The 12,212-nt window shown below is 43.8% G+C and overlaps 1 protein-coding gene across 1 annotated transcript in view; it reads right to left on the reverse strand.

Moving 5' to 3' along the window:
• Nucleotides 1-12,212, reverse strand: part of ZZEF1 (zinc finger ZZ-type and EF-hand domain containing 1) — a gene marked incomplete at its 5' end in the record, with an annotated part of 151,332 nt that overhangs the window by 123,474 nt on the left and 15,646 nt on the right. Inside the window, 2 exon segments of the mRNA XM_014583836.2 lie at nucleotides 1,131-1,325; nucleotides 4,032-4,176. Of these exon segments, the coding sequence (XP_014439322.1) occupies nucleotides 1,131-1,325; nucleotides 4,032-4,176 (340 nt within the window).

The following is a 12,212-nucleotide window of genomic DNA, read 5'->3' on the forward strand; positions in this document are numbered from 1 at the left end:
AAAACCAGAGTTTATCATCTACCTTTTTTTACAAAGGAAAAAAAGAGTCACTTAAAATACGTAACAGACACATGCTTGGCACTCTGGCCCTAGAAACATTAAAAGTTCCTTCAAATATCCTTTCAAAGAACGTACTGGCCAAGGGTTGGTCCATTATCTCATTATACTACAATAATTCAATCACTGAAATATTTCTATAAAGCCATGCCAGGAAAAATGTCTTAGTTTGAATTTGCATCTCTTTCATTATGAGGGAGGCATTTTAAGCCAAGGTGTGTTTCTGAGAATGATCTGGTCCTACACTTTTCTATTTTCCTTGGGTCACTAGTGTTCTTACAAATTCACATATTTCATGGGTAGGCCCCATGGCTTTGTGACTGGGGAAGCTGGATTCCATGTGGATGACTACAATGTGAGTCCTTAACCCCACGGCTTGAGGAACACACTGAATGTATGCATGCATGTATGTCCAACATTCTAAGAGGAGAAGGGACTGAAGTGTAGTCATCTCCCCTGGGGAGTTATTTCTTTTCCCCCTCTCTGTCTCTGTCCAGTGAGAGCACTTTCCCTTTAATAAAACTAAAAAAACATTTTTTAATTTGTATGCAATTCTATTTATTAATACTATTTTGCAGATTCTGAATTTCATGTCTTATTTAGAAAGGCTGTCTCCTATTTTATAAAGTGGAACTATTTCCTTCTAGTACTCTTCCATTTTCTTTAGCTGAATTTTTTGATCCTATCTGAAATATATTTTAGTGAATGTAATGGATTAAGAATCTAGTTTTATTTTTTTCTCCAAATGGCTAACCAGTACCTCTAATCCCACTTGTTGCCAATTTATCTTTCCATCCTGACTTGCGATGCTTTCTCTGGGTCTATATTCGCACCTGTACTTGAGTCTATTTCTGGACTCTATAATGTGTTGTGGACCTGTCTATACCCCGCCTCAAGGAAAAGGAAAGATCTATCTAGATAGATAGAGCACATTTTTATGCACAAACTGATCACTATTACATTTATAAAAATAAAAGCAGGGAACATGATGAGTTCATCTGATTAATTATAAATAAAGTTTAGAAAAAATGGTAAGAGTATTTTCAGGAAACCCCCTCCCTCAATACGCATACCCTTTTCTTTCTGTACCAGCTGATCCAGAGACTCTTTGAGAACAGAAGACCTCATGGTGGACATATTATTGCAGTGGTCCAACATGGGGTAGGGGATCACCAGGCTAGAGATCCGATTGCGATGTAGGAAGCGCAGTATCATTGATGAGTGAACACCGAGGCCCTCCTTGGACTCTGAAAATATGTCTATGAAGCCTAAGGAGACAAAAATCCATTTTTAGAGTTTTGATGAAGACACCACAATAGTTTTCACATTCCCTACCTGGTGGCCTATCTGAACTGGCTGAGTTATAAAAGAAGTCATTTACAATTAATTAGGTTTTTTTTCAATTTTTTTTGAGAGTTTTTTGCTATAGGACGTGTGCGCTCGCCAGAAAGACAGAGAGAGACAGAGAGACAGAAAGCGAGAAACCACCCCCTAGGGGAGATGGCCACGCCACAATCCCTTCTCCTCCATTCTTCTCTTGGGAATGCATACACCTGCACCCCGTGTGAGTTTAAGCCACCAGGTCCAGGACTCGAACTGCAGTCAAAGTCCAGCGACATAGCCATTATGCCAACTGCTGGTCCCAACAGTTAATTAACTTTGATCCAGCTGTGGTAGTTAAGGCAGCTGGGTCTCATATGGCCAACTGTGTGGTCTGAGTCTCGGACCCAGCAACTTAAAAATGATGCTGGGTGGGACCAGCAGATGGTGTAATACTACACAGGTGAGGCAGCAAGCGTGGGCCCTTCTTCCCACGCAAGTCTCGTCTTGTGCTTCCAGGGAGGGAGCCAAGACTCCAGGGCTAAGACCGGAGGCAGAGGCAGTGATGCCTCTGAGAACCAGTCAATGGGCTGCAAGCAGGCAGAGTCCCCGCCCTTACATCACTGGACTCCCACCTGGTTTACCACAGTTTAAGTCCTGAACCTGGAGGCTTAAAACTCACAACAAGGGTGTGTATGTGAGTGTTTAAAATCCCGAGAAGAAAATGGACTGTGGTGTGGCCATCTCCCCCCCGGGGAGATAATTTCTGGCTTTCTGTCTCTCTGGCGAACGTACTTACCCTATAGCAAAAATCTCTTTAAAAACAAAATGAAAGAAATAAAATCACAGTGGGTGAATATGAGTCCATGCCCAAAATCCCAAGAGGAGAGTGAAAGAGAAGGGACTGTGGTGTGGCCATTTCCCCCTAGACAGTGATCTCTCACTTCACCTATATTTCTCTCTCTTTCTCTCTCTCCAAAGAATGCATGTGCCCTATGGCAAAGAAGAAAAAAAGTAAAAAGACCCAAAGTTAGTTAATTTCATTTTAGTAGCATAGAATTTTAGAAGAATAAAGATAATAACTATTTGTTTCAGATCAAACTCTTAAAAACTTCAAGAAGTGGGGCCGGCAAGTGGCATGGTAGTTAAGAGTGCTGGATTCCCACATGGCCAACCACGGTTCAAGTCTCGGACCTGGTGGCTTGCTTTCTCACTTCCTCTCTCTCTCTCTCTCACTCTCTGATCAAACTGGAAAATAATAATGATGATAATACTGAAAGTTAAATAATTATAAAAGAAAACTTCAAGAAGTATTATATATAGAATATAGGCTATGGATAAAGTTTATTTCATTAAAAGCAAAAGTAAAACCATAGCTGTTTTTATATAAGCTACACAAGATGATAATATAACCAACCACAGTTTCCAATGGCATCTTATAATTTTTAAGATACTTTGCATATGTCATCTAATAAGGCGAGAGGGTAGGTATGGAAGATACAGGTATACCTGTTTTATATCTGAGGGAAATAAAGCTCAGGGATACACCAAAATGTCATTGAAAAGGGGGCTGGATTAGAAGTACCCCTATCCCCCTACACACTCTCTCCAAGTGCCCCCCCACATTTCCAGTGCTTTCTACTCAGTGTAACTTCTCTAAAATCTGTCCCATTTGGCCACTGCCCAGGCACTGACCTCAACATCTCCTGCTCATACTCCTCCTCAGATGTCCTAAGCTTTCCCCTGGCTGCCTTTCATGTAGCATTAACACAAGCAATTTTTTTTTCAGTTTTGTTAGGGCACACTCAGCACACCCACATGTGCCCTTCTTTTTCTAGGTTTTTGCTATAGGGTGTGTGCACTCACCAGAGAGAAACAGAGAAAGGGGAAGTGAGTAACCACCCCTCAGGAGGATGGCCACACCACTATCCCTTCTTCTCCATCCTCCTCTCAGGATTTGGGGCACACACACCCATATACACACACACATGCCTACCTTGTTTTTGTTTTTGTTTTAATTAAAGGAATTATTTTATTGAACTTCATTTATTTAACTTTGACCAGAGAGAGACAGAGAGATAGAAAGTGAGAGAGAGAAAGCAAGCCACCGGGTCTGGGACTCGAACCACACTTGGCCATGTGGCAGTCCTGTGCCCTTAACCACCATGCTACCTGACAGCCCCCCTGGCTTATTTTTCAAGATATTGGGTCTGGGGACCAGCAGTTAGCGTAATGGCTATGTCGCTGGACTCCCACGTAGTCGACCGTGGTTTGATTCCCGGACCCGGGATCCTCAACTCGTGCCAGGTGCGTGTGCGTGCGTGCCTAAGATCCCAAGAGGAGAATGGAGGAGAAGGAACTATGGCGTGGGGCCGTCCTCCCTAGGGGGTGATTTCTCACTTTCTGTCTCTCTGTCTCTCTCTGTCTGTCTGGGGAGCGCACGTACCCTATAGCAAAAACCTCTCCAAAAAAAAAAAAACAAAGATATTAGGTCTGGAATGTGAACTGTGGTGTCAGCTATGTGGGATCCAGCACCTTAACCACCACATCATCTGCTGGCCCTGCACATGTGCCTTCAGTCTGTAAGTACAGCAAAGTTCATTTTGTTCTAAGAGCACATTCTTGAGTATTTGGCACTTAGACAACAGCCTTACCTGGAACAAGAGAGCAGGCTTGTAGTTGTCTGATGATATGGCTCAGTTCGCCCTGGAGATTAGCTCCACTGGAATTCTTGAGGGCCTCTAACATATTCTCAGCATCGACTGTACCATCACCCTCAGCATCAAACTGGGCAAAGGCCTGCAAGATAAGTGATACAAGCAAATCAGCACCATTAAAAAACAAACAATCAGACAAAAAAAAAATGATTCTCAAGACCAGAAATCACCCTTTTTTAAAAAAAGAATTACTTTACTTATCTTTATTTATTTAGTTTAGTTTGACCAGAGAGGGCCAGAGTGAGAGTGAGAGAGAGAGAGAAAGTGAGAAAGCAAGCCACCAGGTCTAGTACTCAAACTGCGGTTGGCCATGTGGGAGTCTAGTGTCCTTCACCACCATGCCACCTGCCAGCCCCGAGACCAGAGATCATCTTGTGTTTTGTTTTTGTTTTTGTTTTGGCAAAGAAGAGCCCACATATATCACTGAAAGAGCAAATATATTCAGAATAGTAACTCATTATGCTTTGTCGGACATACGCATATGAGGAGACTTCATGGAAAAATGAAATTAAATATGAGTTTATTCTGGCACAGAAAATTTTGAAAATCGGGACCAGCAGTTAGCGTAATGGCTATGTCACTGAACTCCCACGTAGTCGACCGTGGTTCGAGTCCCGGATCCAGTGGCTTAAACTCACATGGTGAGTGCATGCTTGTGTGCCCAAGATCCCGAGAGGAGAATGGAGGAGGAGGGATTGCAGAATGGCCATCCCCCCTGGGGGGGTGATTTCTCGCTTTCTGTCTCTCTGTCTCTCTCTTTCTGGTGAGCGCATGCGCCCTATAGCAAAAACCTCTTAAAAAAAAAAAAGAAAATTTTGAAATTTATGCATAGATGTTTTTGTCATAGGGCATGTATGCTGACCAGAGAGAGACAGAGAGAGGGGAAGTGAAACATAACATCCCAGGGGGATGGCCACATGGCAATCCCTTCTCCTCATTCTCCTCTTGGGATTTTGAGCACACACACCTGGCATGATTTTTCAAGCCTCCAGGTCTTACACTGCAGTCAGCCATGTGAGCATCCAGTGTTTTAACCGCACCACCTGTAGGCCCCGTGGTGTTTTCATAATACAATTTTCCATAAACATGATGAAGACTCTTTATACAAGCATATGTGTACATACATTTTATCATCTCATCTCTCCCCCAAGAGAATAACCTCACCTCCTCCCAAGTTATTTCAGAAGGCAGCCACTGCAAAAATTTTCAAACCAGTAGCGAAGTTCCAGATACGAAGCAGAAAGAATTGGCTTAAACAAGCACCTCAGGTTTAGCTGGGATTTTTCCTTTAAGTATTTCTTAGACATAGCTAACTTGATTTATGTGCTTCACAGTCCTGTTTCACAAACCTTTAACCACATGTCGGGTCAGCCAGGGAATGCATGTAGCATGAGATTTGGTTTGAATCCTGCTCTGTGATTCAAACCAGCTGTGTGACCTTACATACGTTTCTTTATCTCCATAAACCTCAGCTTCTTGATCTCAAAGATGGAGCAAATAGGATCAAACTCACAGGCTGCTGCCTGGATTACATAACGCTTGAACAGAGCCCAGAGTGAAAGCACAATAGTGTACAAAGAGCATCCCCTTTCTCCTCTCTAACCTCCAGCCTCTGGTGTCCCTGACCCCAGCACTTCCCAAGACATCCTACAAGACTCTCCTCACTTAGCAGCTGCCCTCCCCCATCTCAGTTCCTCCCTCATCCTTGCTGCTGTCCTCCTGCCCTGTGCCAACACACACAGATTTCCCTCACGTGAGCTACTTTAGGAGTCTATTCTCCTTTGCAAGTAACCCTCTCCCTTCCTGAAGATGCTGTCCCATTTCTTTATTTCTCTCTTCCTTGAAGTATGAAAATATCCCATAGAAGTTTCATGACTGACACAAATACTCATTTCCATCACAGACCTCTGAACAATGTAGTGTTTAATAGGGACAAATGCATATCGGGTTCAGAAACCACGGTCATAAATGCAGGACAGAGGAAAGAGAGCTAAGAAACATGCGACGAATCACCGCATTCTTTTTGCCTCTGCTCAACCTGACAAGAGTCTCCAAAAGATTCACAGGACCAGGGCCGGCAGGTGGCATGGTGGTTAAGGATGCTGACTCCCACAAGGCTGACTACATTTCGAGTCCTGGACCTGGTGGCTTGCCTTCTCAGTTTCTCTCTCTCTTTCCTACTCTTGCTCTATCCCTCTCTGGTCAAATTAAAATAAATAATAAATAAAGTTAAATAAATTTTAAAAAGATTCACAGGATCAAAGACTAACCTAGTTAAAGTATAAAGTTCAAAAGGAGAAATGTATTATCAAGCTCTCCTGTGACTAGACCCAATCAGCAGTTAAGGTGTTTTTCTTTTTTTTGGAGAGGTTTTTGCTATAGGGCGCGTACGGTCGCCAGACAGACAGAAAGAGACAGAGAGACAGAAAGCGAGAAATCATCCCCCAAGGGGGATGGCCACGCCGCAATCCCTTCTCCTCCATTCTCCTCTCGGGATCTTGGGCACGCATGCACATGCACCCGGCCTGAGTTTAAGCCACCAGGTCCGGGATGCGAACCGTGGTCGACTACCTGGGAGTCTAGCGACATAGCCATTACGCTAACTGCTGGTCCCTTTTTTTTCCTTTTTTTTGGAGAGGTTTTTGCTATAGGGCACGTGCGCTCACCAGACAGAGAGAGACAGAGAGACAGAAAGCGAGACATCACCCCCTAGGGCGGATGCCACGCTGCAATCCCTTCTCCTCCATTCTCCTCTGGATCTTGGGCATGCACGCACATGCACCCGGTGTGAGTTTAAGCCACCGGGTCCGGGACTCGAACCGCGGTCGACTAGATGGGAGTCCAGTGACATAGCCATTACACTAACTGCTGGTCCCAGCAGTTAAGTTTTGAAACTACACGCCAAAAGGAAATGAAGGAGAAGAGATCAGAGGAAAGAGCAGAATGGAGAGAAGGCTAGAAATTGCATTGTGGGAAACAGCTGAAGGATCAGGGAATCTTCAGTGTGGAGAAAAGATGATTGAAAGCCACAGAATATTTAAGTATCCAATGGGGGGGTCGGAAGGTGGTACAGAGATTAAGGCAGCTGGATCCCACATGGCTGACTGCGCGGTGTGAGATTTGGATCTGGCAGCTTGAGAGATATGCCAGGCACATTTGCCTGCATGCCCCAAATCCTGAGGGGAATGGAGAAGGGCTGTAGTGTGGCCAGTCCCCTGGGAGGTAATTTCTCACTTTCCCTCTCTCGCTTTCTCTCTCTCTGGCGAGTGCAAGCACCCAATTTGTCTCTCAAGCCTCTAGGTCCAGGATTTGAACTGGGCAGTTGACTATGTGGGATCCAGTGCCAATAAAATTGGCCTCAAGTCAGTAACTATTGAAATTGGCTAGTTAGGTACGTAGGGTACTACTGTCTCTACTTTTTATGTTGAAAATTTTCCATCAGAAAACAAAAATGTAGACTGGCACCTTGGCTGGGTGGTTAAGAAAGCTGGATCCTGCATGGTCGACTGCATGGTTCGAGTCGCTGCTCTGGTGGCTTGGAAAACATACAGGGGATGTGTGTGTACATGCGTGCCCCAAATCTCAACAGACTAGAGAAATGGAGAAGGGATTATAGCATGACCATGTCCCATTGGGGGCGCTTTCTCCCTCTGTCTCTGGTGAGCACACACGCCCAATGGCAATTTGAAAAGAAAACAGCAGATCCCCTCCCAAAAGCCTAAAGGTTAATTCTCAACACAGAGTAGAACAGAGAAACTGTGGACTAGGAAATACCAGGCACAACTGAAAGTGTGAATATCACACTGGAAATAGGGGACTTGATATTTGCTTGTGAAATGTTTAAGACTCGGTCACCCCCTAGGGCTCCCAGAATGCTGGCAGCCAGTCTCATACTCTTCTAGGCAGGAGACTGAAAGAAGCTTCTCTGAAGAACCTGACAAGCCCAGAGGGATAGATCCTGAAACTGGGCTCTCTGAATGAAAGGGTCCAGCCAATTCATCTGACACTGAGGTTCACTGTCAGCAAACCGGCAAACAGAGCATCCAGCCTGTGAACCCCCTATTCTTCGGTGAGTGGACAGCCCAGGACCACTAGATATTTGGGGAAAGCTTTAATATGAAACACAGAAAATGAAACCAGAAAAAAAAAGAAAGGCTATGCAGGGAGGGAAAAAAGCTTCAAAAAGATGATTAGTATCTTTGGAGAAATATTTAATTTTTTTGAGGGGTTTTTGCTATAGGGAACATGCGCTCGCCAGAAACTTAGAGATAAGTGAGAAATCACACACACACACACACACACACCCAGGGAGGAGAGCCACACTGCAATTCCTTTTCTTCCATTCTCCTCTCGGGATTTTGGGCATGCATGCACATGTGCCTGGCTCGAGTTTTAAGTCACTGGGTTTGGGACTCGAATCATAGTCGACTACATGGAAGTCCAGCGACATAACCATTATGTCATCTGCTGGTCCCTGGATAAATATTTATTATTATTATTATTATTATTATTATTATTATTATTACTATTTTTATTTTCAGAGGGTGTATGTGCTCACCGGAGATAAGAGACAAAGAGAAAGCGAAGGAGAGGGAGAAAGCACCCCTAAGGGGGTATAGTTATGCCACAGTTCCCACTCCCTCCGTGTCTCTATCCCGCCGGGATCTGGGTCATGCATGCACTTGTAGCCTGCGTGTTTTTCAAGCTGCGAGGGCTGAGATTCAAATCCCAGCTGACCATGTAGGATCTGACTCCCTTAATCACTCTGTCACAGGGCTGGCCCAAGAAATATTTTAAAGATATTTTTAATGTCAGCTTTACTAACATTTACAATTCACATATCACAAAATTAACTCTTTTAAAGTACACAATTCAGTAGGTCTTAGTATATTCAGAGTTGCACAACCACTATTATAAATAAAAAAGATACTATAATTGTGAATGAACAGGAAACTACTACAGATTGGGTAACTCTTATCCAGGATACCTGGAATGTGCCTTGAATTTTTTTTTTTGGACTTTGAAATATGTGCATATACATAATAAGGTATTTGGAGATGGGACCCAAGTCTAAACACAAAGTTACTTTAGGTTTCGACACTTGATACACATAGTCTGAAGTTATTTTATACAGTTTTTTTGTACTATAGTTTTTAACTGTAATCTGTCATGAGGTCAGGTGTGGAATTTTCATGCTCAATGTCAGTGCACAAATTCAGATTTTGGAGCATTTCAGACTTCATATTTTTAGATCAGGAATGCTCAACCTGCACTAAAAACAGGATACTGAGAAATTTTTTTTTAAGTTCTTGAAAACTAAAATAACACAGCAAAATGAAAATCTCACTAGAAAGGTCAGAATTCAAAGGTGACTTAGCCCAGAAAGTAGAGTGAAAAGACACAATGAGAGAAACTGGGAGAGAAAAGAGAAGGAAAGCCAAGAGGTCCACTATCCAAATAACTTGAGATCCAGAAACTTGGGACACATAAAATGTAGGAGAAGACATCAGTCACTGTGAGTCATGATACTTTCCCCAAGCTGAAGAACGTGAGTTTTGAGGCTGAAGAAGCTGAACACCCTACACGATGGATTTCATCATAATGAAATTTCATAACACCGAGGGGAAAGAGAAGCTCCTACTTTCAGGGAGAAGAAATAGCACCAATGCAAGGTCAACGTTCAGAATGGGACTGATGTGGCAGTCACGCTTGAAGCCAGCGCCACTGTGGGTGGAGGAAGGCTCTTTTATTCTAAAAAATAATTTTATAGGGCATGCACATTCACCAGAGACAGACAGTGACAGAGAGAAAAAAAGAGAAAGAGAAAAAGGAGAAGTATATGAAGGCACCCCTCCTAGGAGTGCAGGGGACAGCCACCCCACTATCCCTTCTCTTCCATTCTCCTCTTGGGAGTTTGAGTACATACACAAACATGCCCAGTGTGTTTTTCAAGCCACCGGGTCCAGGACTTGAACCACAAACTAGGCCATGTGGAATCAGCCGCCTTAACCTCCATGTTATCTGATGACCCTGGGAAGACTCTTTCTTAGATTCTATGTCCAATGGCCTTCGGAGGAAGGTTGCTTCGGAATTGGCATTAACCAGGTCACTGTTTCGTAGGCACAAATAACTTTTCTCCAGATTCCTCTTGTTTTCTTCAATTTACCCAGAAGGGTGTCCTTTGTACACATAGGACATTTCTTGCCCAAACAGAATTGTTTCGTATAGGCAAGCAGGTGGCATGGAGGTTAAGGTGCTGGATCGTGGACAGCTATGTGGTTTGAGTTCTGGACCCAGCAGCTTTCTCACTTTCCTTCCCTCCCTGCCTTCTTCCCTGCCCTACCCCAACACCACCACCGCAAGCATGCATGCCCTATAGCAAAAACATTTAAAAAAAAAATCAGTTTCATCTTAGACCCTCTGCTTCTAAGACCCTGCTTATAGTCAACAAAAAATGGCCTTAGATCACAGCCTTCCAGACAGTCCTGTTTCCAGCAGGCCTCTGCAGCCTCCAAGATCATAGAAAGAGCTACTCTGGTAGCTTCTATTCCATTCTGTTTTTTATTTTATTTTATTTATTTTGAAGAGGTTTTTGCTATAGGGTGTGTGTGCTCGCCAGAAAGACAGAGACAAAGACACAGAAAATGAGAAATCACCCCCTGAGGGGATGACCACACCGCAATCCCTTCTCCTCCATTCTCCTCGCGGGATCTTGGGCACAGCTGGCGTGAGTTTAAGCCACTGGGTCTGGGACTCAAACCGCGGTCGACTACATGGGAGTCCAGCGACATAGCCATTATGCTAACTGCTGGTCCCCATTCTGTTTATTTTCAAGAGGCAGCTTAAGACTCATTACATAGATTTCCCACCCACCAAAGGAGTGCTTTGAAATGAACTGTCTTGAAATATGGAGCCTGAAACTCAACACTTGAAGTACAGTCTAACAGTACAAAGCAGAGTAAATTTAACTTTTCCTCTCTAAAAACAGAGCAATGTCCCCTATTTCCACGAAGCCAACACCCATCTCCATGCAAAGAGCGACCTGATCTGCCATACTCTTTCTCTTCTTCCCCAGTTCAGGCTTCTTCCCGTAACAACTTCCCACTGCATGCTCTGCCATCCAGATAAAAGCTACTCGGGCAGCACTGTGGCAGGCACCATGTGAGAGGTAAAAAGTTGTAACAGCAGGTGTCAGACCAAGAGAAGAAACAGGGTTAGCACTGCTTCACCACTTGTGCCCTATGAAGCCTGAAACAAGACTCCCGACCTCTTTAGTCTCAATTCCTCACCCTGTCCAGCTGTTCTTCTCCATGGCTTGGTATAAGGATCCAAAGGATCATGAGCAAGACAATGCCTAGTAAACTACGAAGAATTGCTATTACAGGCTACTCAGAAAGCCATACTGATCCTCCTTCCAGATAACAGAGAAGTGGCTGACAGACTGTAGATTTCTAACCCATTTACCTGAGCCCGAAAGCAGCATTACACAGCGCTCGGAGCCTCACTCATTCCTGTTCAACCTCCTTAACCACTACTGGGTCAAGACCACAATGAGTATACGCACATGGAACCCATAATCATCACAGACCAGCACTGTGGGCTCATGCCAGCAGAATGTGATACACTGGCTTAATATGAAGGCTGCATGCTGGCTCAGCTTGAGGGAAACACCCTCTATCACGAGTCAGAAAATCTGGATCTGGTCCCAGTTCTGCCCCTGCTTGACTGAGAGGAACACCTATCTATTTAAAGCCTCAGTTTACTCATCCATAAGACTATCTCACATTCCTTATCTTAAGTATTTAAAGGGTGGTCATACAGAATTGGAGTAAATTATATTAGAGCTGAACTACAACGATAGGGAAAATACTACCAAATATAGCATATATTGAGCATCTGGCATGTGCCAGGCATGGTTCTAGGTGCTTTACAAGAACTAACTCATTTAGGGGGCTGGCAAGTGGTATGGTGTTTAAGGACGCTGGACTCAACATGGCCAACCACAGTTCAAGTCCTGGACCTGGCAGCTTGTTTTCTCACTTTCTCTGTCTTGTTCTATCCCTTTCTGATCAAATTAAAAATAAATAAATAAATAAATAAATAAATAAATAAATAAAT

Source organism: Tupaia chinensis, unplaced genomic scaffold (genome assembly GCF_000334495.1).
Source record: "Tupaia chinensis unplaced genomic scaffold, TupChi_1.0 Scaffold144899_1, whole genome shotgun sequence".
In the NCBI taxonomy this organism is placed as follows: Eukaryota; Metazoa; Chordata; class Mammalia; order Scandentia; family Tupaiidae; genus Tupaia; species Tupaia belangeri.